Genomic DNA, 25,308 nt, shown 5'->3' with positions numbered 1-25,308 from the left:
TTCACAAGGCAATTGCTGGATGTTGCTGGGCTGCTGCAGCCATCCTGCCCATCCCACTGTGACAGCACCCAGCTGACTCCTGCCATTCTCCAAAGCCCCCTCATAACCCTGCTTTCCCTGCCATACCAGTTACCAGAGGCTTTGTGGAGCCACCCAGCTCCCCCATCCCAGGTGGAGGACTCACTGCCCTGAGGGTGGGAGGCACGGGCTCTGGCAAGCTGCTGGAGAAATGCTGCCCAACAAGGATGAGCCCACACATTCCCCACAGTCCTCCAGATGCTCCCCACCCTTGTGAGGTTGCTGTTGCTCTGGAAGGTCCCCACCCCACGAGAGGAATGAGGCAAGAGCCAGTGTCACCCTGCTCATCATCACTCCTGGGAGGCAAAACACCTGCCACTGTGTGGGGTGGGTGCCAGGGAGGGGGAAAGCTATAGGTGTCAGCAAGATGGCTCTGGGCCATGGCACACCTTGCTGGGGATTATGTCAAGGTGGCAGCTCATTCACCAGGGTCCCTGGGAGCCACAAGCACCCACAGAACTCCTGTGGAAAACAAGGAGGGCTTGCTCAAGGCAGCAAGAGAAAGCGGGGTGATTGCACCCAGCCACAGCAGCAGGAGCACTGTGGAAAGGAGACAAAGGGAAGTGCAGGGCCAAAGCCCAGTGCTGAGTCAGATTGAGCAAGAGCTGCCTCCCTCCAGCCTCCCACCCCCACTGATTGTGAAACAGGCATGGACGTGGGGTCCTGGAGCAGGGCCTCCACCCCCATCCTTATCTGTGCTCTTCCTCCTCCAGGACTGTGCCCAGGGCAGCAGAAGCTTGTGCAAAACAAGGCTGAGAAGCTCTGGGGCTAATTAATTAGTAGCTGCTGGTAATGTTGACTGGGCCCCTGGGGAGTCCAAAGCTAAAGTAGAGGAGAAAATGCAGAGGGATACTGGAAAATTACTGTTTAATTCTTCATCATTACATCTGAGTACATGGCATCTGGTAGAGGAGAGACAGGAAAAGGCAGCTAATGACCCAGCCATACAAAGCTTCCCCAGCAGTAGGGGCAGCCAGTACCCTGGAGGGATGGCTCCAGCCTGGGGGATATGTGTCCTTGGGCTGGCACTGCCTCTTCCTGGCCCTGCAGCCATCAGTACTCCTGCTGAGTGTCACAGCCAAGGAACTCTATTCGCAGGGCAATGTGGTTGTACCACTGGCGGGGGTGTATCCTCACATAGCGGGCAAAGAGAGGGGACTCCAGGGTATTTGTCACTGCACTCTGATGGTCTTGGTTTGCCTTGAAAATCTGGAGAGGAGAGAGAAACCAGGGATGCACTTTCCTCTGCTGGCATTGTGAGGACAGGATCAACCCAGACAGACACCCTTGGGAATGCTTTAAGGAAGGAAGAAGCACAGCCTGGCTCACCGCTCTTGGAAAGAAGTCCTGTGAGCATGTTTGCTGCCTAGGGCTGTGCTTCCTGCCCTGGGGGTGGCCATGGGCTCCGGCCACAGAGCAGCTCTGCCTACCTTCTCCTTGCCATTTTGCAGGACTGGGCTCCAGTGCACACCATCCTGGCTGATGGAGACAGCAAACTCCTTCACAAACATCTGGGTGAAGAGAGCTTTGGCACCTTGGGTTATGATTGCAGTCACCTTCTTGGTTACTTCGAAGTCCACCTGCAGCCACTCTCTGGGGCTGTTGCTCTGGGGAAGGACAGACTGTCTTCAACTCTCCAGCAACAATGAGAAAGACACAATCATTGCAGCTGAAGCCAAGCTGGCCCTGCACTTCCCTCTGCTTCACCTGTCCTACCAGGCATCTAGTTGGAGCTGCTGGGTGCTAAACCAGTGTGGCAGTGAATGTGCAGCTTGCATGGTGCATGTGGTTACACACACTTCCCACATAGCCCTGACTAGGAGACCCTGGGATCCCAGCTGCCTGCCTGGTATCTCCTTGCACAGGCTACCTTTGGCCTCCAGGCATTGGTCCTGCCCTGAAGGTTCAGGCGGGCCAGGGCCGGTGTCCATCTGGAGAAGACGTTGGCGCTGTGGGAGGACGCGGAGATGCGCTCATCAGGAATCCCCCTGTTCTCCATTCCTAAGGGCATGGAGCAGCCTGGAAGAGAGGAATAATGCTTGTCAGGGCCTAGAACAGACCCATAATGGAGATGCCTTCTGCCTGCTCACTGCTCCAACCACCCTCCATGCCTTTGCCCTGGTTACATGTTATTCCTTGCTGCAGTCCCATGGTCCATGCACTGCTTGGGGCCCCTGTCTGCAGCATGGCTCTGGCCAAACTACTCCCACCTTCTTTTCTCCCTGGAGATTTTATCTATGAGGAATGTGAAGAATTTATGGTGTAAGGAGACATAAGGAGAACCTGTCGCCAGGGAAGGACACGAATACCTGGCAGGGAGATACCCTGCATATGTGTGATCAGGTGTGTCTGTGCACAGCTGCTTCAGAGCCAGCTGGCAGGTTTGGGGCATGCGCTGACACCAGAGCCACTGCTACTTTTAGGTGCTGCAGAGCAGGTGTGCAAAGCCAAAGAAAGGATCTCAGGGCACAATTTCCTCAGGTTGCGCTGTTGATCAGAGCCATCTCAACTAGCAAAACCGCAGTAAAAGCCAACAGCATCTGTCTCTGCTTGTTTTCTGCTCCCCCAGACTGAGGCAGCAGCTCCCCATCTATCAGCTTAGCTGCTGCTGGAAATTCCCTGTGCTTCAGTAAAAAAGCTGGTGAGAGCTGGCCCCAGGCTCTCCCTCTAATATTGTTATCTCTAAGACCACAATGAGACTTTCCAGCTTTGTTCCCTCAACACTTCAGCCATCTCCAGCTCCCTCCTTCCCCCTCCTGGGAACTGCCTGGGAGCCCTGGCACACATGGAGCTGGCTCTCAGCAGCCCAGAGGCCAGTTTTGGTGGTTGGTATCTGTGGGTGGGACGCACTGTTGAGGTCACAGCCCAGGAGCTCCATGCGCAGCGTGGCCCGGATGTTGTAGTGGGTGGGGTGGATGCGGATGTACCGGGCTACGACTGGGGGGTTCAGCTGGTGTTCTTTCACTCCTGTTGCATCCACATTTCCAAAGAACAGCTGCAGGGAAAAGGAAGAAAAGGCTTGTTGCACCAGTGGAAAGAGAGATAAACAGGACAAGGATTACTGGGGAGAACAGTAATCAGTTTTCTGGCTACTCTTCTCCCAATGGATTGATCAGCTTATGCATATTTAGGTTGTGTATATAGATTCTCCAAATCATCTGCGTCTGCACAATATTTTTAGAAAGGCAAATTTGCCTTTGAGGTCAAAAAAGATATTCAGGTAGAATCTCATGGCTAGTTCTCAGTAAAATGCAATATAAATGCAATGTAACATTAAGAAGTGGATCTTACAGCCTCCTGGGATGGCAGGAAGAGGTAGTTCAGACAATTTAAAATAAGACAGATGGATACAAACAGCAAGTCCCTTGCAGATCTGTGATTCAGTTACCTGACACTGAATGGTCTCTGTTCCTGCCCTAATATGAGAGGCTCAGGAGGTTTCTGCCTTTGTACACAGAGCTCTCCAGCCCTCAACACCCCAGGACACTCCATTCAGGGAAAGCATTCTGCTCAAGACCCTCCACCTTACCATCTGTGAGCTCGTGGCATTGCCCCTGTATGTCTTCCACCTTCGCCCATCAAGGCTGTAGAACATAACAAACTGGGAGATGTAGAGGCTGGAGAACTTTTGTCGGGCCCCTTGGGTTTTTATGCCATGAATAATGGTGGGATGCAAAAGATCCACCTGAGAATGAAAATCAGGGATTCACTTCTGATGGAAAACCCAAGCCACATTCAGGCAATGCCCTGTAAATCCACAAACTTGCTTCCTCCTGGCATAACCAAGCACTCATTATGAAAGTAATTAAAACAGTTGTTCATAAGGGTGCAAATCAGCTGACAGCCAGGAGTGAGCAAGGGAGACCTGCTTGGAGAGGTGAGCTATTCCTCCTGGGTCTTTGGGGGATTTTTGCACAATCCAGTGCTGCAGCTGCACCATCAAGAGACTGCTGCTGCACTGAGGATGGATATGGGCGTCAGGCCAGCAGCAACCTGACCAGAGCAGCTGCCATTAGGATCGTAGTGCTCCCCCTCAGAGGGAAGAGGACACAGCAGGATATAGCTGGGGAGGCACTGCCCATCCATGAGCCCTTCTGCATGAGCATGGCCTTGCAATGCCCCCAGTGGTGCCTGCAGACACAAGGCCCCTCTTACCTGGATCCAGGCGTTGCTGCGGTCAGTGCTCCATGCATTGATGGAGCCAGTGTTGTCCAGCCTGGCCAGGTAAGGAGCCCACTGCCCTGCAAGGAGAGAGCACAGACACAAAGGTGCTGCTGGCCCTTGATGTTGCCTAAAATAGTGAGAGATCCATCCACGAGACTGGGCCTGAGCACCACCCTGGGGTTTAGTAGCCATACCCCGGATGGCAGAGCACTGACACAATGGGCCAGCCATGTGGGAAGGCTCCAGGTTCTGACTGGGTTGCTAACATGGACAAGGATGAAAGACTCTACCAGGAACCCAGTGCAGCAGAACAGCAGAACATGGGCTGGCAAACACATGAATTGTGTTAGCTGAAGCTGCCCTGACCCCACCTGCCCCAGCTACTCACCATACTGGCCCGAAGCTGTGATCTGAGAGTTTGCAATGCTGCCTGAGGCCATACCCAGGGCATTCCGGCAGTCTGCAGGGAACAGGGGAAGGCAAAAACCAGGGAGAGTTGGTTAGACAGCAAAAGTCTAGGCTGGGTAGCAGCCTTCAGGCTCAGGGAGGTTTCCAAGTCTCCAGGAGCTCCCAGGCTTGTTTCTCTCACACCAAGGGATAGGTGGACAGGTTTCAGAGGTGTCCACATCCCTGAATTTTGGGATAGCCAGAAGTTCTTGCTCCCACCCCCCATGTCAAGAGCAGAGTTTCCAGCATCAGACACAGCAGCCTCTTGCCAAACTCCTTTTCCTGTGTCCATGACCTCTCATTCCCATGTCCTAATGTCCCAGCAGTGCTGACAAGTGTCTCTTCCTTATACCACATCTTGCTCCTGGGCCTTTTTGTTGCTAGGCAGCATCTTTTGAAAACAAATATCACATTGCTAAAGGAAAGTCTACCTGACACCCCTGTCTCTCTCTGTCTCTCTTCTGGTCTGCTGAGCACAGGGATGTTTGTCTCTTATAATAACCATTATTATTAGTGACTTGTCACACCTTGGCATCTCCACTGCATGTCAAATGCTCCTGGGGAAAATGCAAATTTGAAATCTTAAGCAGAATTTTAACTTCTGGCAATGTTTTCTGGCTGACATTTAATATTCTTTTATAAACAGAAGAGAGGCTGTCACAGTGTGATAAAATACTACTCTCCCACACCGCTTCCCCAGTCCTTACTTATGGTGAGTTAGAAACATGTTGTTCTGGGGTGGAATCAGAGGTTTACTGTGGATTTTGCAGTTGCTCTTGGAGCTATTTCTATCAGCATCAGCTATCTGCAGTCAGGCAGCATCACTCACTGCCTCCTGTCATTGTTCTATGCCTCAGCTGACCTCCTGATATATGGCTAGGCAGATGGGCACTGTACCTTACTGACAGCCTGGGCAGGGACCAGCCCATGCATGAACTTGCTTGAGTAAGTGCATTTTATGCATTTTATTTTAGGGACCCTCAGATTTGGAAAACGAGAGCTCTTGGAGTAAATATTTGCAGACCGATGAAGCTGGTCTCCCAGCCTTCACCTCAGCTGTGTCCCTGACTCTGCTCTCTGCTGGGCTGAAGCAGGGACTTTCTTTCAAAGTGAAAACCTGGAAGATCCCATGTGGGTCACCCCAAGAGAAACACTGAGAGATCTGAGGAAGGAAGCTCAAATACATGCCGGTTTTGGCCATGCCCAGGTGGGTCAGGCACAAAGAAATTACTCACTCAGGTCGTACACAAGGAAGAGGGCACTCATTCCAGCTTGTTGGTGCTCTCCCACTTTGCACTCCACCCTCCAGATCCCAGGATGTGAGGGCGCCATCTCCACTGTCCCAAAGACACCTGGTCAGGAATAGACAGCAGAGCAGAGAGGAGTAATGGGATGCCACTGTGCCAAGTGCTCTACAACCACAGCGACAGAATAGTCCAGATGTTCAGATCCACTCCCTCTCCTTGCTATTTCCCCACAGAAACTTCCTAAGGGCACAAACATGAAGCCCTGGCAGAGGGGGTGCACAATGCCTGTGCTGCATCTCACCAGGATAAAGGTTGTAGACTCCCATGCGATACTCCTGGCTAGTCCTGGCGTTGAACAGCTGCCCGTGGAAGTGGACAGAGTGGATGTCCTCAGTGCTGCCCATGTTCAGCAGGTGCCATCGGACCCGTTGCTGCTGGGCCATCACCAGCCCAGGCAGGGTGTCACTCACATAGCCATTGATGGCTGGGAAAAGCAGCGGTCAGGAGGGGCTCAAGGCTCTGGGGTATTTCCATCCCAGTATAGACTGTGGGATGGAAAGGGCAAGAGCAAGGATCCTCACCATGGAAGGAATGGTTTCTCTTAAAGTCAGGGCTGTCCTGCTGGATCCGGCAGGGGAGGCGGCAGTTTCTGTCCACGTTCCCCGGGAAGTACCAGCTCTTGGTCTCGTCAAAGATGGTGAAGAGCAGGGAGAACTCCTGCACTTCCAGCTGCTTCTTGGAGCTCAGCACCCCATGGTTGCAGATGATCAGTGGCCCAATGAGGCCTGAGTGCAGGTCCTTCTCCTGCCAGGGAGCCAGGAAAAAAGGGTTTGCCTCTGAGCAGAAGGCAGCGCTGACGCCAGCAAGAGGCACAGCAGAGAGGAAAGCTGTGAATCCATCTGCATCCCTGGCCTGGCTCCCACTCTGGGGCACAGGCGGGGAGGGAAGGATGTGTTGGGTTCACTGAGGCATCCCCACTCTGCCCTGAACTAAGAAAGGCTGTACAGCAAGTGTTTGCATGTGCTTTCAAGAGATGTGGGTGTCTGTCCAGCTGTCCAACAGTCCCTACTGCGTTGGACCCAGCGGCGAAATTCAGGCTGATTTGGCATAGGGGCAAGGAACTGCAGAATGCTGGTTTCTTGCAAGTCTCATAAGCTGGAACAATCAGGGAAAAGGGTGAAAACCCAATGGGAGGGGAGGGGAGGGGAGGGGAGGGGAGGGGAGCACCAGCATGTATTCATTATTGTATTAGACACCTGAGAATCTACACCCAGGCTGCTTTCAGCACAGCACCATAGGAAATTCCCTGACCTCACAGCCAGGACCCAGGCATGCTGCCCTCCTCCTCTTCCTGGGATGCCCCATGGAGCTCCCACCTACCAGGTCCACATTGGAGAAGTAAGCCCAGGCCTTGCAGTCAAATTCCTGCGTGGTTGGTGCCATCTGGGGCAGGACTTTCCAGGAGTATTTCTGGAGGCCGCCAGGCTGCACCACTCCACCCTGCTGTGTTGTGCCCTCATAGGCTGTCAGTGTGGAGTGGAAGGAGAAGGGCCGTGAGGCCAGGTTCTTAAATGTCACCTGCACCAGAGGGAAGGCAAAGCAGTGGAATGTGAGGGAACAATGCTGACAGTGCTCTGGACCCTGATGGTGGGTCCAGCCAGTTGGTAGGAAGCATGACCCTGGTTCCCAGACCTCCAGTTGGTCTCCATGCAGTGGCCAACCCCTGCTGAACCACAAGTTTTAGCTGTGCAGTGCAATCTCTGGTGGAAAGCACATCCTGGGTTCGTGTCTGCTGGATGAGACCCTTTGCCTGCTCAGTGGAAGCAAGGTCAGCTACACTACTGTCTCTGCAGCCCAAAGGTGCTAAATCCATCCTGGTGAAGATTTCCATGAAATCTGGGCAACTTCTCCAGGGACACAGGTCCTGAGCCTTCCATCTTCTTCTCATGTGGGTGTTGAAGGACCTTTGGTAAACGTGTGGGAAACCCAAGCCCACCCCCATACAGAGCACCTAAAAGAGCTGTACTGAGCCCTGCTTAGTCCACTACCCTTTTTGCAATCCCTTCATCCTAAAGGCTCCCCATGGAGCCCAGGAGCTGATCATGCCATGCTGTTGCAGGGGTTGGGTCTCTTTCAAGTCTGGGGCTTTGCATCTGAGGTTCCTGCTGGCCCACTCCTCCAGCAACTGAGGTCCCTCTGAATGGTGGCTCTGCCTCCCAGTCTGGTGCCATTCACATGCCAACAGGGCATGTCCCCAAGCCCCAAAGGTTAACCCTGCAAGCCACGTCAGCACTCCCTCTGGCTGAACTCCAACAACAACAGTGGGGGGATTTATGGTTTTAATGGGAACTTTCTACTCACCATGATGACATCTTGAACTTCTGCCCTGATGTAGGGCCCAAGGATGCCCAGGTGTTCATCCTGCTCTCTCCGCTTCACTGGCTGCGTGAAAGAACCATCCAAGTACTCTCGGAAAACCACCTTGCGGTACTGCCAGGAATGCTTCCTCCTGCTTCTTTGGGGGTCCCTGCAGGGGGGTGCCAGTTGGGTCAGTCAGGTGACACTGCCCCGTAGTGAAGACAGCATGGCAGGGTTGTTACAGGTCAGGGGGACACAGAGCCAGAGCATCCCTGACCCACTTGCAAGGGAGCTCAGAGTTTCTGGAGGTCTAAACCCTCCCAGGTAGAGGTGAGACGCTGGGAGCATCCTTCCCCCAGGCTGCTTGGCTGGGTTGTACTGCTACAGAACTGTGATCCTGCCTGCCAGGACATGCCATCTCATGCATCATGCCATGCCATGCAGTGAGGGAGGAATGCATGCAGGAAAACCACACTTACGTTGCTTTTAGGAAGTGCTGGGGCCTCTGGTCCTCATATTCCCATATCACCTCCACTGCTGCAATGAAGTATTGCCGGATCCGTCCCTGGAAGGAGCGCGGGTCATGCTCCTCTTCCCCATACATGTCAAAGTCCTCCATGGTCTCCTCTGTGTCACTGTACTCATCATAATCTGTCTTGGCAGTCTTTGAGGGGCTGAAATGTGTCCCATTGTTCAAGGCCTGTTCCTCCCTGTGTGCTGGATTGTGGCTCCTCTCCCCAGCTGTGCTGTTGCTTTCCCCATCCTCCATGGGCTCTCCTAGGCCCTGGCCCTCTGTCTTCCCTGTTTCTCTGAGGACATCTTCCCTGCTGAGCACCTGACATCCATGAGGAGGAGTGTCTTGCACATCCTGTGCTGGCTTTTTGGTGCTGTTGTTGTTGAGAGGGGGACTACTTGGAGACAGTGAACAGTTCTCTCTGATGGCTGATTTCAGAGACGTTCCATCAGGGCTTTGCCCAGACATTGTCCCAGACACATGGTCCTCTGTGGCATTGGCCTTCAGCTGCTGAGGCTCAGGACTGAACCAACCCAGCTGCTCCACAGAGTTTGTCTCCTCCTCCACCTGGCTTCTTCCCTGAACTTGCTCGCTTCCAGGAGCCCCCCACACCACAGCTCTGCCTGGCTGCAGCTCAGCCAAAGCTGGGCTGTGCAAGTCCCCCGTGTTCACCACAGCCCCTGGGGAGACTGGGTCCCAGTTTGAGGCCAGGTCTGCAGCCTCAGCAAGGACTTGCCTTTCTGAGCTGCTCGCTGCCACTGCTGGTCCTGTCCCCAGTGCTCCCTGTGAGGGGAGGGAGCGTCTGCTGCGCTGAGACTCCTCACTGCTGCCCTGTACCCCCCTGTCTGTGCTCAGCCTCTCCTCAGGATACATCTCATCAGCCTGTACAGCATCCCTGCCTGCCTGTAGCCTCCTCTCAACCATGTTGGATTTTTCTTCCAGGCTTTGTGGGGCCACCATCACCTCAGGCAGGGTGTCACTTGATACCAAGGACCTCTTTTTGAATTGAGTGATGAAAAATGGGAAATGAGGTCCACTCGCCTTTGGGGCTTCCTTATTCACTGATGTCTCAGGGGGAGGGCTGGCCAGATCCTGCTCTGCTGTCTTACCATCAGAGAGGGGCTTCCTGCTGCTGGTGTTGGGAAGACCCAAACCTCTGCTCTCCAGTGACCTGGCTTGTTTAGGTCTCCAGGCAGGGTCGCTTGTGCTTCTGGCTGTAACTCTGTGTCTTGGAAACTGCTCAGAGCTCTTCAAGAAACCACTTGGGAATGGCCTGGTGTCATTGGTCACAATATTTGATTCAGAAAAGGCAACACTGTCCAGCTCTGCTAATTCCTTAGCATCCTGAAACACTTCCTTCAAAATTACTTCATCCCTCTCTTCTGTCATTACATAGCTGGATGGCTCAAGGTCATTGGTGTCTAGAAGGCCGGTGTCTTTGGCAAGTCCACTGGCTTTTTCTTGTACAGGTTTGTCTGACAAAGAAACATTTTGGACTTCAAAAGTTTCATAAAAGCCTTGTGAAACCACTTTGTGAGGCCTTTTTTCCAGCCTAGCATCTAGGTCATTTGATGAATAATTGCTTTCTATGGCGTGACTGTGAACCACAGCATGAGAAGACCTATTATCTTCTGTCTCATCTGGAGATACAGAAGGATTGTTCAATGTGGAGGAAGAGTTGTGATCAATACTTAAGGACAGTGCTGTACTGATTGTCTTCTCTGAGTCATTCAGGTTAAGGGATATTTTATCAGCCCCTTTTAGCAGCTTGTCCTCATTACTCTGTGAAGACATATCTTGAAATGCCAGGTAGTGCTTCAGATCATTCTGGTGAAATGAGCTCCTGTTCTCCTGAAGAGGGGCTTTGCCAGCAGCATAAGCAATGGAGTCCCACAGGCTTGTTGTGTGAGTAGTTTTGTTTTGAGGCTCTGCTTCCAGGTTCTGTACCATGCCACCAGACTGGACTGTCATTCCTTTTACTGGCTCCTGCAGCTCTGGGATTTTTGCCACTTTTGTTTCTGCCAGAGCATCTCCTGGAGCTGCCATGGCTTGATGCAGCCATTGCTGATCTTCTTCTGAGCTCACAGTACCATGGACCCTTCCACTAACACTCACCAAGTGTTCTCCTGGTGGGGTTGTTCCAAACCCTTCATCCTGGCTGATGATTTTCGACAATTCTTCATCTTCCAGGAAGGACTCATAGGACACTGGCTCATAGTTCGTCTCTGGCAGAGAAGACATGGAAATATCATTTGGATTTGGCATTGTTCCTAAAACTGTTGATGTGCCATTGGAAGAGGGATCAGAAATCCCGCTGTTGCTCAGGACAGCCCCATGTTCTGTCAGGCATCTTGTCTTCTCTTTCTCATTTCTGGAAGAGGTGATGCTGTTCAATTGCTCATTCACACATGACTTCTTTCTTTTAGAGAAGCCCCTGGGTTGGAATTCAAAGGCAACCTCCTCCCCATCAGCATACACATAATCTTCCTCATCAGTGTATTGCTCATTCTGGCACTGCGAGACTGTGAACTTGGCATGCATCCCTCGGTCTCTGAAATCAGGATTTAGGCACCCCAGTGTCCAAACACCTGTCTCAAGAGAGGGCAAAAGGACACCATCAGCCCACTTCAATGGGAAATAGGAACAGATGTCATTCCCATGCTGCTCCCTTGCTAGTGCAAACTGTATTTTCAGGCAGCTTCTGGCTCATGGTAGTGATTTCATGCTTTCATAGTCCCTAGAGTGTCTTACAGCCAGACCCACAGAGCTGCTGGCACCATCAGAGCCTTACAAGCACCATCAGCAGGGCTGGTGTTTCCTGGGAGAGCTTAGTGAGCTACACACACCAGTGAGGGCCCAAATACAGCTTGGTGAGAGCAGTTAATGCAGTGAGAACCCATGGAGCCTCCAGCAGCACCATAACTCACCCCCAAAGACATCCTGGTGCTGTCAAACATAGCTCCCTCCCAAAGACTGTCACCACATCTCTCCCACTGAAGGAGAAAGCAATGAGAGGCTGCCTCTCACTCACATCCCCAGCCAGTGTGTTTGCTCCCAGCAGAGGGTGAGATGTGGTATTTCTGAGCTCTGCTGCTGGAGAGAGCTGCCACCTGCTGCCGGCTGAGCTGCTGCTCTGCTTCTGAGCAGCAGGCAGGAATCCGAGCTCAAACGGATATGAGGCTTGGCTGGGTTGTAGAAAGCTTCCTGGGGTGTCTAGAAACCCTGACAGCTTGGCTCAGGTGCAGTTCTCATGACCATGCTATCAGTGTTGCAACTACATGGTAAATCCTGTCTTCTCTGCAAGTGAGGAAATGGTTTGACAGCACTGCTCTTGCCAGCACCAAGGAAAAAGTGCTGAGCAGGGGGAAATTCAACAACTCTGAAGCAAATCTTTTCTAGGACTTTTCTGTGGCTGTGGTTTCTGTTCTTGCAGAAGTCTGGAGATAAATGGCTGACCAGCAGCTGAACCCACAGCAGGGACAGCACTGCCACTCGACCTCCAAGCTTGGAGCCAAGATTGCAAATGTCCACCAGGCTCATGTTACTGCAGCCAGCTTACTGGTTTGGCAAGATGCATGAGCTTAACACACCCTACTAATTTAGTAAAATGCTGTAATTCAATTGATTTGATTTAAGCTTTGAAAGATTTAATCACTGCCTCTCACTTAGCTGTTCTAGCAGAATGCGGATCCCTTTGCTCTCAGAGCTGTCAAAAGAAATTGGGCACCAGAGAACTGGCTGGAGGTACTCACTGATCTCTCCTGGGATGCCAAGCCCATGGTTTACAGGATAGCCCATGCTACTAACCTGGCTTTTCCAAACTCATGATGACTGTTTCTCCAGAAAATGGGAAAAGCGTAAGGACATCCTCAAAGACCATGTTGCGCCTGAAGGTGTTTCCAGAGAAGAAGATGGAGAGGAAATCTGTTTGGGCCCCAACACTCAGGACATACCAGTACACAACGTCGTTCAGGCAGAGTTTTGTTTGGAGGTTGTCAAATATGAAGCCATTAATAGCTGGAAGAGGGCAGGGGTGAAACATTTCAAGAACAAATTCCTCCCATGGCTGCTGAGCTGCTGCATATCCCCTGCATCTTCCCTGGGGCAGGGATGAGCCTGTGTCTGTTGGGGCTTTGGGGCTTTGCAGGGAGGCCCTGGCTGAGTACTCACTGTGCATCACATTGGAGGCATAAAACTGGAGGTCCTGGGTATCCACATGGGCTGCATCAGAGCAGAACCTCTTGATGTTCTCCTCCAGGTACCAGCTGTGGTTCTCATCAAAGACTGAAAACAACACCAACTTCATGTTGTCTGACATTATCTGGAAAAGAGAGGGAAGAAATTATTCCTGGCCTGATCAGAGGGCCCCTGGTGCCTAGTGCAGCTGTCAGTTCTGAGTCTGGGTGCATGGAGAAGTTTACTGCTATTTCACAGGAGTTAGGATGCAGATTTGAGGAAAAGACAGCATGCAAGGGAGGATGGAGAAGGCAGAGGCATTAGGATTGCTGGTAGAGTTGAAGAAAACAGGACAGACAAGTTTGTGTTTACTTAAGTATTTCACCCACCACAGTTATTCCAGCCTTTCCACCTAAAAGTTGAGGCAACAAAGGAAAGACCCACCTGATTCCCCCTCTGATCCATGGACTTCTTGGAGCAGATGAGGAGGGGTCCAATCAGGCCTGAGGCTGTGTCTCGGACTGGGTCGATGGAGCTGTAGTAGAAACGGGTGAGGCAGCGAGGATCTGCCTCTGTTGGGCCATCCTCAGTGGTGAGACTCCAGCTGTAGGTGAATGACTGCCCAGGGGGAATAGGAATATCCTTCACATCTTTCACTGGCAACACACAACCCAAGAGCAGACCAGTTACGTCTGGGCTGCTCCTGCAAGGGGTGATCCCACTTTTTAAAAGAGCTCAGAAAGGTTTCCTGATCACAGAAGCTGCAGAGGGAACCACTCATGCCCATCCCAGGGTCCAGGTGGGATGTGGGATGGCCTTGCACAAGTCATGGTCTTGGGAGCAAAGTAACAAGGGGTGAAAGCAGTTCTGGGAATGAAACCTGGGGAAAAAAATCAACCCCAGAGCAAAAACTACAAAGCTGCAAGAGGGAGAGTCTAAATCATAGCGAAGCCCTACACAAATGCAGGTCAGACAGAGCCCAGGGAATGAGGGCTCTAAATAAACTGCAAACACAGGCAGGATCACCAGGATGGTTCTTGCCCTGTCAGAAAGTGGAGGCCTCCAGGATGGACCAGTTATCACGGTCCCAGCTCCCTGGTTAAGAATGCCCCTTCTCCAACTCATCACTGAAGCCCTCCTTAAAGATAGGGTTACATGGCACCAATGGGAATGTGAATCTAGAATCATCATAATCCCTGGGATTACAGAGCTTAGGTGTTTGGATGAATGGACAACCAGTCTTTCAACAAGCTTCAGGAAACTCTCCTGGTCCAGAAAAATGGCAGTGGCCAGGTGATGTCCCAAGTTCCCATAGCCTGCCTTACCTTGTGAGGGTCTCATGGCATAGTAGGGCCTGACACTGCTGAGGCCGTGAGGGTAGATGTTGTAGGGTCGGCTGGCCAGATTCCTGAACACTATCTGAAATGAGGACAGGCAGCAGGAATGTTTCATGTTTTCTGATCACTGTAAGTTGCTCTCAGTGTCCTTGCAGAGAAGGAAACACTGGACAGCTCTGCCTGGGGGTTGGCTACCTGCCAGTGGTCAAGAGGGACCCAGACATGTCTGGGACCACAAAGTCAGAATACAAGAAACTACAATTTCTCTGTGATGAGCCTATACTCTCCTTTGTTCTGGGAGGTGTTTTAAGGGGGGCATGAAAATATCTGATTCATTAAAGAGAAAGTTGCTGTCTTTAGTGTTACTTTACATATGAGTCAGAAGAGGGCCATCAATCCAGAGGACCTGGACATTAAGTATACACAGCAATCAAGAGCTTTAAAGTGCTCCCCACTTCACTGGATGAAGCCTTTCCTTTATTTCTCTAAATAGCTCTGTCATATGCCCACAACTGCACAGGGAACCCAGGGGAGGAGCAGAAATGTGAAGCTGCTGGAAACCATCCCATTCATCCCAGCTGCAAACAAGTCAAGTGGATGGGAGAGGCACTTTGGGAGACAAAAGTGACAGTCCCCAGTGCTGTGAGGTAACGGCAAACAGATGGAAAAGAGCAGGGGGTGAGAGGACACTCCTGCCTCAGAGGAAGGTGCTGGATGCCATGTGTCTTGTATGAACTCACACAGTTCCTAAGACTCCTGCAATGAAGTCAAATCAGAGGGACTGGGCCATATCCTATGCATCTTACTGAGAGGATTTACCTTAGGCTGCCAGTAACATCTGCCTTTCCAGTGAACTTTGAACATTGCCAAACATGAGAGAGCACCTGAATGACTCAAGTCAGACCTTAGCCAAGAGTTATTAATGAGAACAGCATCAAGTTCTGAAGTTCCTACAGTGGAAAGCTGCATTTCTCTTACCTTAAATTGATCTCCCACCTCCCCCTTGATGACGGGCCCCAGAATTCCTTTGTCCTGTGGGTTGGACACCTTGCGCTTCTTGAAGGTTGCATCCTCATACTCCACAAACACCACTTTCTTATACTTTGAACCGATCCGCTGTGGGCCAGGCTCCAGGTACAGGCTTGCCAAGTTTCTGCAGGTAAAGGCAGAGAAAGAGCAAGTGGGCACATACAGGACACTGTCAGAAACAGAGCAAGACCTTCCATCATCCAAGGACCTGGCAGATGGCTGAGAAGGTCATCAGGAGTTGTTATATGCTCAGAAGGGACTGATTCCAGAGGCCTTGGTGACAGAGACAAATGCCCTGGAGACAAAAGTCTCTGCAGGGCATTTGGTAAAATGGAGCAAAGCCAGGTCCTGCCTTCCCATGGCCTCCCCAAGACCATTCTTGTCCTGCATCCATACTGTTAGTGTTAATAAAGAAGAACAAAACTGTCCAGGTTGGGCAGAATGAAACGTAATTTCTGTGGAAAAGGGGAGGACCTGGCAGGGCTGCCTTGAGAAGCAGCCTCATGAGCACACATGCCCACTCTCACCTGTCCAGAGACTCTGGCTTCACAGGGGCATAGTCCCAGTCCATTTCCTCAGCTGCAATGTAGTAAGTCCAGGTCATGGGCCTGTCTTTGGCAAAAGAACGCACTTGGATCACATGATAAATTTCCTCATCTTCCTCAGGGTAATCCAGGTACTCTGGCTCGTTCAGTGGCTTCCCCATCTTCAGCAGGCGTTCCTCAGGACACTCCTCCACCTTCACAAAGGCCTCCATGCCAGCTGGGTGCAGACAAGCCAGGCAGAAAGGGTCACACTGATGTGCCAATACAGGCAGGCACCCATCCAGGCCCTGCCTGGGAGAAATCTCTACTACTGCTCCCATCAAATGGCCAACATGGATCAACCCATGCCATCTGGTATGGGCCAGACTGCAGGTGGATGTAACACCAGGGAGCAGGAGGAGCCTTGAGCTGCAGCACCACACAGACCCCTGAGCCCAGGCCATCCCCTGAACTGCTTTTCCCCTAAGCTCTTGGAAAATAAGGTTACCTTGCTGATGGGACAGTATCTGGCAGAACATCCGAAACCAGCCAGCTGTTCCTGGCGTGGTCTGGGCTGTGAGATATGTGGCAGGGGAGATTTCTAGGCTGCTGAGGCGGTGGCTTCTCACCAGGAATGTGTGGCCTTCAAAGAAGATGGAGTGGACTTCTGGCCCAGAGCCCAATCCAATCACATGCCAGTGAACCTGCTTCTTGAGGCACAGTGTGAGACCTGCCAGGAGACAAGGAAAGCACTCAGGAGTCAGCACTGTGTCCAGCCCTTGCCTGCATTCTTGGTGCCATAGATTCAGAGTCTGACACATGCTGATAGAGTCCCCTGCTCCTCTGCTGGCTTCAAGGTGGAGAAATCACATGTGGATGTGGACTGTCTGAGCAAAACAGAGGCACAGGTCACATCATCCGCTGAAATAAGATTAGATTTACACACTGGGGACTTTGGGAGGGTTGCTGGTAGGAGCTCACAGTAGGATGCAGTGGCAAAAGGGAGAGATGTGCTCCTTGACTCTATAAACAGGAAAACTGGGCACCAGACAGGAGAGTCATTTGTCTGATCACAACACTGGCAAACATTGCATCTGGAGCAGGGCTCCAGCACGTCCTCAGCAGTAGCTGAAATACCACAAAGGGCAAAAGGGGGTCACCAGGATTATCTGAGTGCTGGAAAAAATTCCTTCCTCAGAGACAGTCAAAGAGCTCAGTGTGCTTAGGAAATGGGAAAGAATTTGACTGAAGAGTAAAAATACCTTCCTGGGGAGAAACTGATGTGTGCTGAAGGGCTGTGTAATCTAGCAGGGAAGTGAATAACAAGTTCCTGGAAACTGAAGCAAACAAAGTCAAATACAGAGTCAAGAGCTTGGTTCTGGCAGAGTGCAAAGGTGACTGGAACAAATCCCAAGGGTCTGGGAGGAAATTGGGTGGAGGTTCCATCCTGAGGCCCTCAGGCTCTCATTTCCAGCTCTCCTTCAGACACCTCTCAGGTCAGGTCCTGCATCCAGGGAAGGGGATGCTGAGTGGAGATGGATAACTTCTCCAGGAAAAACACACTGTGCAGAGATAGTGGTTGACCATAAGGCTTCCTTAGCTCTTAACCTCTACAAACCCATCAAGACAGGGAATTTAGGGGAGTTTTGCTTTTGCCTTTTACTGGAGAATGGCCAGAGAGAAGTGGGAGATTTTAGGATGTGGTTAATAAAAGCTGTTGGTGGTAATGACTCTCCTGACAGTGCTTCCCAGTTTGCCCTGGAGATTCCTCAGTCTTGGGCAGCTCTGGATCTTTTTCCAGGAGAACACCAGAAAATAGCAACTTTAATGTTCACTGAGCTCAAACCCAGCCTTTTCTTTTGCTCTTCTGAAGAAGAGGAGTCTGAAAGAAGGCTTTATCACTCTAGCTGCACTAGAGAAGTTTACGTCAGATATTGGGGAAAATTTCTTCACTGAAAGGGTTGTCAAAAACTGGAACAGACTGCCCAGGTATTTAATAGACTTGTATATGTGACACTCAGGGATGTGGTTTAGTGGCAGATTTGGCAGTTAAGGTTTACATTTGGACTTGATGATCTTAAGGGTCTTTTCCAACCTAAATGATTCCATGGTTGTATTCCCAAAATCCTATGAAGGTGTTTTAGTGAGAGCTAAATGCTACTTCCAGCCTTGTTCACAGGGCTACAAAAGATAAAACTCTGCTACCAGCATTATTCTTGAATACCTGCAAGGAAGTAAGCTGCACTTGGCACCACAGACAGCTGGAAACAGCTCCTGCCCTGCTGTAAATGGGAAAGCCAGATAAAGGAGCTGAAATATCAGACTCCCTCTGAGGTGAACACAGCCTAACAGATCCATCACCTGGAAACTCCTCTTGATCTCTTTTTGTACATTCTTTCCCAAAGTATCTCAAGTTTACAGACCTGGCTCCACCCCTGCTCCTAGCAGCTCTCATGCTCCCCACCCCTGTCCCTGTCCCACCAGGACCCACCAGGCAGTGAGCCATTGATGTAGCCATTGATGGTGTGCAGCTCTGTCCTGTTGTGAGCCTGGGGCTGAGCACCTGCTGGGGAGTCCTGCTCAGAGTACCAGCTTTTCCCTGTGAAGAGAGGAGAGTGCAGTCAGCTTTCACCTGAGAGCATTTCAAAGTACAGTAGTTTCACGAATACAAGCCGCACGGATTATAAGCCGCACCCCCGGTGCCTCGACAATGTTGCTGTCTTTGTCAATAGATAAGCCGCACCCCGAATATTAGCCGCACTTTCGTTCGTTGCGAGAATCCGTGCGCAGCTTTCACAAATTGGCCAATTAGTAACAGGATCGCGGCATAGCGGGCTTTACTGGCTCGGGGCGGGGCCAGGCAGGCTCGACCCGCTCATGGTTGCTGACGGGGCCGGCCGGGTGGTGCTGCAGCCGCCGCCGGGCTCACTGGCCCCCCTCTCCCGTCAGCACCGCCCCGCCGCTGCGTTAACGTAGTCGCCCTGCCGGCGGGCCAGGCACTGCCACCGCTGGCAGGCATGCCAGCCGCGTCGCCGCTGCGTTCACGTACTCGCCCTGCCGGCGGGCCAGGCACTGCCGCCGCCGCCAGGCTCGCCGGCCGCCCCCTCCCGTCTGCACCGCCGCCGCGTTTCCTCGCCCTGACCGGCACTGCAGGCCCCCGCACCGCCGGGCTCCCCCACGCTGCTGGCCCCGATTCTGCTGGGCTTCCCCCGCTGCCAGGCAGCCCCACCCGCCGGCCTTCCTGCTTCTGCCATGCTCCCCTGCACTGCTAGCCCCAGTTCTCCCGGGCTACCCCGCCCTGCTGGCCCGGGCTCTGCCGCCCGCCCCCACACTGCTGGCCCCGCCTCTGCCAGGCTTTCCCACCTCAGCCGGGGCCGGCCGGGCTCCAGCTTGGCTTGGGGCTGCCGCGGGCTCTCACTTCCGTGTTGGCAGCTTTTAGAATTTTGTTAATGTATTAGCCGCCCCGGAATATTAGCCGCACTTCCGGGTTTCCACCAAAATTTTGGTCAAATTGGTGCGGCTTGTATTCGTGAAATTACTGTAAAAGTAAACCTTCTCAGGGAGGTCAGATGTGTGGTGCCTGTGAAAATCCACAGCACACCTGGCCATGGCTCTGCATGGCTGTGGGGGTGACCACTACATGTGACAGGGAATGACCCTCCTCTTAGCCTGTGTCATGGGAACAAGGCCAGGCAGGATGGCAGAGCTTGGGGGGGGCTGCAAGCTCCCTGCACCTGGGGAAGAGAAGGAGGGGCAGTACTGCACCAGGAGCACACTGGCTGGGGGGACTGCACAGGCTTAAACCCTTGGGAGGGGGTGCGGGTGCTGAGAAGCTGTGCTCACACATGGCAAAGCAAATGTCCCAGAGCTGTCTGAATGCAGGGTCCAACACCACTCAGCCAGCAATTACCTTCATCAAACACTGCGAAGAGCAGCACAAACTCTTTCTGCAGGCCCTCATTCCTATCACTGGCCAGGGTCCCTGCAAGATGCAATGAGATGGATTTCTTTAAAGGTCAGCAAGCATCACCCAGAGAATTCCCTTTGTGCATTTCAAGAACTGGTAAACCAAGGTCAAACTGTGGTTTGCTTTTGTCATGTCTCACAATTGCAACAGCCCTGCTTCCAGTCTTGCAGTCCCCAAAAGTCCATGGTTGAGAGGCAGCTGCCCCCAGAAGGCACCAAAAGGTCAATTTGTACTGCCTCTTCTTAGACCTTTGCTCAGTGGAGAAGCTGCTCCTGGTGAGTCACTGGAGCCTGCAGACAGTGCCCAGTCATTTCCAGTGACTATAGAGGGGTCTGGAGAATAATCTCCAGGATATGTCTCAGCCAGGAATGACAAATCTTACTCCAGTCACATCTTCTTGTACCTTATGCCTTCAGGACTTCAAGACTGAACCCCAGAAGCACCTTTGTTGAGCACAGCTCACTGACTCCAATGCCATGCTCAGCCTCAGGAGGGCATCTGTGATTATTCTGCTTTTCAATTAATCGTTGCATGTGGCCTGTCCCCACCCTGTGCTGTCCTTACCAGGTCGGCACACAAGCAGGGCTCCAATCAAACCAGAGTTGATGTCCTTCACGCTGTTGGTGTTGGAGGAGTAGGAGTGGGTCAGGCACGTTGAGTCATCCTCCGTTGGGCCCTGGTTTTCCTGGATTTCCCAGACATATGTGTGTGTCTTCCCAGGATCCACCCTGTCCCCCTCCTTCTCTGGCTGGCTGGTCTCATCCTCATACCCTGCTCCTAAAACCAAAGAAATGTCCAGATGTCACTGAAGGTTCAACCCCAGCACATTGTGGCTACAGAAATGCCCCATCCTCCAACCAGCCCCTCTCCATCCCAGGGGGGCAAGTCCCACAGCCAGTGACAGGTCTCAGGGCAGTAGCAGAGCTGTGCCAGACTCACATGTGGAGCTGTGCACCCACCACCTGCCCTGAGGTTGGACAGCACAGTCTTCCTTGCCCTAAGCATCTAACCTTAGGTTTAATCTGTGTATTACCTCTATAACTGATACAGGTTTGCTCTGCACTGTTTGCTCAGCTCATTTCTGGGCTGGGCATGTTGCTCCCCCAGGTGAGGCCATCTCTGTGACTATCTATCCTCACAGAGGGACATGAATAGCAGGGTGAGGGAGGGATGCACCCCTGGCAGGCAGGTGGGAGAGCAGGAGGTGCTACACAAGGACTTGCAGCACCTGATGTTGCCCAGCTCACCTTCTGATGCCTTCCAGTAGGACACCCCGACAGCATGGAGGTTGTACGGGCGAGAGGCCAGGTTTTTAAACGTGATGACCACTGTGTCATAGACTTCTGCTCGGATGGTGGGGCCTAGAAGACCTGAAGGAGATAAGACAATAAGGTCAGGCAGATGGGGTCAGGCAGCTCACACCCTGCCAGAAGCCCCAAAGGGTCCTGACTTTCCACAAGCCCAGTTAGTGGTTGTCCCTCATACAGCACAGCAGCATCAATGGCATCAGCTCCAGCATCCCCAGGAGCTCTGCTATTCCAGGATCAACACAGGTGCTTTCCTGCTCCTGGCTGAAGAGCAGCCAGCACCCAACCCAGGATGTTTGGCTGTCAAGTGTTCCTGGAGTTCCCCACACTGCAGGTGTTTCTTACCCATCCACGCTGGCTTGAGCTTGGGCTGTGTGAATGAGGCATCAGGGTATTCCACAAAAACAGCTTTCCTGTACTGGGGAGGGACACCAGCTGGAGGGGGACGTGGGCCCGCGTGCCCGAAAGTGCTGCAGGAGGAAGGAAAAGCCAAGGCTGATTGCACAGATCCATGCATATATGGGCAACAGCCTTCCTCTTCCTCCCCTTCCCATTAGCTTGCTTGCTGGAATCCCAGGGGTTGCTCACCCTGCTGTGCCCTTTGAATTTCCTGACAGCTCCCAGGTATGATTGGAAATGTTTTGCTCAGCGTGCAGATGACAACAGGGCAGTGATTAGTGTTTGGTGTTAGTCATGATGGAAGAAGACACAAGGCCATACCAGATGCAGCTGGGACAGGGCACAGCAGCAGGCATTGCTGCCAGTCTCCTGCCTCATGTCTTGTCCAGCTTCATGTTCCCTTGGCAGCAGAGACACCAAGCACTGGCAATGCCATGGTGACCTCTGCCCTACAGCCACCTCACCCCAACCCCAGCACCTTCAGGTGTAACAGACAGATCACATCACATCACCACATCACATCACATCACGTGTAACACATCCTCCCCAGCCACCCCCCCCCAGGAAAGGGACTGACAGCTGCTGGCAGGTAGTGGCTTTGTGTCTTTCTTTGTGTTTGAGCAATGTCGACACATTTGTTTCTTTTCTGCCCAAAATGGATTTACACTTCACAGCAGGAAGATAAAGGAGCCTTGAATGTATTTCACACCCCACTTATCTCTGCTGGCCACTTTCTATCTCTAAGAAGCTTAACAAATTCATTTTCCAGAAGGAATCCAGCACATTTATCAGGATAACAAAGGCATGAATTTCTTCAAGGATTTTAGAGGCTGACTTATTAGCCCCAGGATAAGACCATTTCCAGTAACCAGACAGACCTTCCCAACCTTGTTTTGTTTGGAGCAAAAGCCAGGTGGTATTTTCTTCCCACTGAAGAGGCAGGGAATGCTGTCCTGCTCTGCATTTGAGAAGCATTTCCCTTTGCGACTCTTCCTCAAGCGGAAGAGGAAGGAGACAGAGTGACTCAAATTTAAGAAAGGCAATGCACACTCACCCCGACAACACTGGCTGGGAGCCACCTGCAGCTGGAGGGTGCTGTGGGGAGAGCGGGGTCCACTCTCCTCAGGGGCAGAGCAGGATGGGAGCCCATGAAAACCCACAGGCACAGGCTGGCAGGAAGCCCTCAGCAGTGTCGCTGCATTCAGCTGGCTTTGCCCATGAACCATTATCATTCCTGGCTTGATGGCAGTGGGGTCCAGTCCCAGCTTTGCTCTCCAATATGTCCCTACACTAGGAGGTGGCTGAGCTGCAGGGTTGCTGGCACTCAGCTGTCCACTCTCAGGAAGCTGTGCCTTAATCTCTAGCTCACAGAAAACCCAAATTTGAGATGCAGCCCTGAGATATGATGGTCTGGTCCTGCTAATTCTGCAGTAAACAAGGCAGAAATCCTCTGGAGCCAGAGGGATTTTGCTGGCATGCAGGGGCATGGCTGGGAGGGGACTTAGTGACAGCAGGGCTTAGTGCTGGGTCCCAGTCCTGGCAGAGCAGGGCCCACAGGAGACAAGCAGGCGGAGTTCAGCCCAGAGATGTCTGATCAAAGTTCTTCTGGCCAGTCCTCTGTAATTGGGGTCCCTGTGAACTTCCTTCCCCAATGGCAGCTGAAGCTGAGGCAGGCCGATAAGTTTCTGGCATCTGGGATCAGCATTGTTAGCCACACTATCAGTTCATCTCTTGGAGCTGGGAGACATCCTGCACTGCCAAAACACTGCTACGTGTCCACCAGCTCCATGTCCGAGCTGAGATCCCTGGGGGCCATTGCAGGATGTGCTGGTCCTGGCTCTGACCCTGCTGGTGGGGTTGTGTTTGGGAGGAGCAGAAACTGAAATCATGGGGAAGGTAGGAGCAGCTCTGGCCTGGTGTGTTGTAGCCCATTAATTTGAGCTTTCTACAAACATGCCAGAGGAACCCCTGGATACATACAAGGGGTTTGGAGGTCCTGCTTGGTACACTGAGGGAGAACATGTGGAGCAGAAGGCACCACACACACAGCTCAGAGACAGCCCAGCTCCAGAGACAGCTCTGCCTGCCATGCCTTCCTGGCTCACTCCTGCATGCCTCTTATATCCAGCCTGCTATCTTCCTGTGCCCTCTTCTCTTGCAGGGAACTGGGCTGAGGTTGCAGGGCCAGGGAAAAGGCATCATCATTCAGGTGGGAACAGCCATGACAAGCAAGCCCTGGTTCCCATCACAGCTTCCCCAGGAGCTGCACTGACCAGGATTTCTCTGTCTTTCCAGGCTGAAGCACACCAGCAAGTCCCTCTGAGACAGCCAATGTTATCTTCCCCCATTTTAGAGAAGGACAAGTGACCTCACACTGCCTGTCAATGCCCCACTCATCCCCAGGCAGGGTCAGGTCCCTGAGTCACTCCAGGGTCAGAAATAGTGCCTGAGTGCATCATAAAGCTGGTGCTGAAATGGAAAGCCACAGGGCTGAATTAACAGTGTGAGCAAAGTAATAATCTCTACCATAGCCTAATGGATCTGAGGGCAACATCAGTGAAAGCAGGGCAGGGGGGATTAGTAAAATGGAGGGTGCTAGATGCAATTTTCCCACTGAAGTAATCAAAAGGGGAAAAACCAACATAACTGGGATATAGTGACTACAGCAGCTAGTCAGGCTGACCTGGGTCATCCCTAGAGCCTGACCACAGCTCTTCACTGCTCAGGCCACTGTGGGTCTGAGATGGGATCATGGGCTGATACCGCCTCAACAGAGAGTCTGGGGATGGGGATATGGAAACAGGGCAGAGGGAATGGGCACATCTTGAGCCACAGGGGGTGTAGCCATCCAACTGCATTCTCCATGCTGACCTCAGAACATTCACAACCATGCATGTCCAAGCCAGCTATGTCTTCAGACAATACCATCCTGATGCCTGAGCAATGCAACTCCCATTTTTCCTTCCTACTTGAAAGTACACAGGCAAAACCACCATCCCTTCCTCCTCTTGCCACTGTGCATGACTACTATTCTTTGCCCAAACACTACAAATTATTTTTATTTTCCTTAAGGAAAAATTCCAGCCCCAGCAATGTAATGTACACAAAGATATAAATAACTAAAGCTGGATTTTACCATGGAGCAGACACAGTGGAAAGCCTTTGCTGCTCAGAGTTATGTCAGGGGGACACAGCCAACCTTCCTCTGCAGTGCCCAGGGAGTCATAGGTGCCTGTTTCCCCTCACACTTCCCCAAAGCCCCCAGGATGCAGAGCAGAAAAGCACAGGTGGAAAATCAGCTCATGGCTCCTTAGCACAGACTTTGAAGGGTCCTAAGCAAATGGCATTAAGATAAAACAGTGCAGAACAGTGATGCAGAGCAGATATGCATCTTTCTTTCTCTCTCAATCCACCTGTTCCTCATCAGGGTTGCACTTTGTGACTCCCCATCCCATCACCCCTTCCCAGTTGTACCAGCCACTCGGTGCACCCACCTTGCCAGGTTGCCCCCATGTACCTGCCTGCCTGGAGCCAAGCTCACAGTGCCACCTGCCAGGGTGGGAGAACACCCAGGGCAGGGTTCTAGAATTGCAAAAGGAAGAGCTTTACCCTGCAGGCGCTTGCAGCACGGACAGCAGGTCACTGTGTGTGTAGTCCCAGGCGGTTTCCACTGCAGCAATGTAGTATCTTCTCACTTCGCTGATGCCCTCCTCAACCAGGCAGAGGAGCAGCAGGCTGCACAGGGCTCCCACCAGCACCAT

The 25,308-nt window shown here is 52.2% G+C and overlaps 1 protein-coding gene across 1 annotated transcript; it reads right to left on the bottom strand.

The window, feature by feature from the left end:
- Positions 1-994: 994 nt before the first annotated feature.
- Positions 995-25,308, bottom strand: F8 (coagulation factor VIII). The gene is made up of 26 exons (XM_033072180.1): positions 25,157-25,308; positions 21,494-21,618; positions 21,089-21,211; positions 20,406-20,618; positions 19,785-19,856; positions 18,366-18,473; positions 16,383-16,604; positions 15,878-16,112; positions 15,300-15,474; positions 14,310-14,403; positions 13,429-13,640; positions 12,979-13,129; positions 12,616-12,825; positions 8,774-11,396; positions 8,298-8,463; positions 7,317-7,514; positions 6,518-6,740; positions 6,238-6,420; positions 5,925-6,041; positions 4,631-4,702; positions 4,234-4,319; positions 3,608-3,763; positions 2,929-3,073; positions 1,949-2,097; positions 1,509-1,685; positions 995-1,287 (listed from the first exon to the last, which is right to left on the bottom strand). Exons 1-26 carry the CDS (start codon positions 25,306-25,308, stop codon positions 1,132-1,134), a joined length of 6,543 nt encoding a protein of 2,180 aa, XP_032928071.1. The 3' UTR covers positions 995-1,131.

Source organism: Catharus ustulatus, chromosome 14 (assembly GCF_009819885.2).
Source record: "Catharus ustulatus isolate bCatUst1 chromosome 14, bCatUst1.pri.v2, whole genome shotgun sequence".
In the NCBI taxonomy this organism is placed as follows: domain Eukaryota; kingdom Metazoa; phylum Chordata; class Aves; order Passeriformes; family Turdidae; genus Catharus; species Catharus ustulatus.
The sequence above is the reverse complement of the archived record's forward strand: the minus strand, read 5'-3'. Positions and strand labels throughout refer to the sequence as shown.

Excerpts from the sequence above, each read along its gene's own strand:
- F8 (XM_033072180.1), bottom strand. The coding sequence starts at position 25,308 with ATGGTGCTGGTGGGAGCCCTGTGCAGCCTGCTGCTCCTCTGCCTGGTT. Across the intron at positions 15,475-15,877 it reads AAGCCAGAGTCTCTGGACAG|AAACTTGGCAAGCCTGTACC; the intron begins GTGAGAGTGGGC and ends CTTTACCTGCAG. Across the intron at positions 4,320-4,630 it reads CACAGCTTCGGGCCAGTATG|GGCAGTGGGCTCCTTACCTG; the intron begins GTGAGTAGCTGG and ends CTCTCCTTGCAG.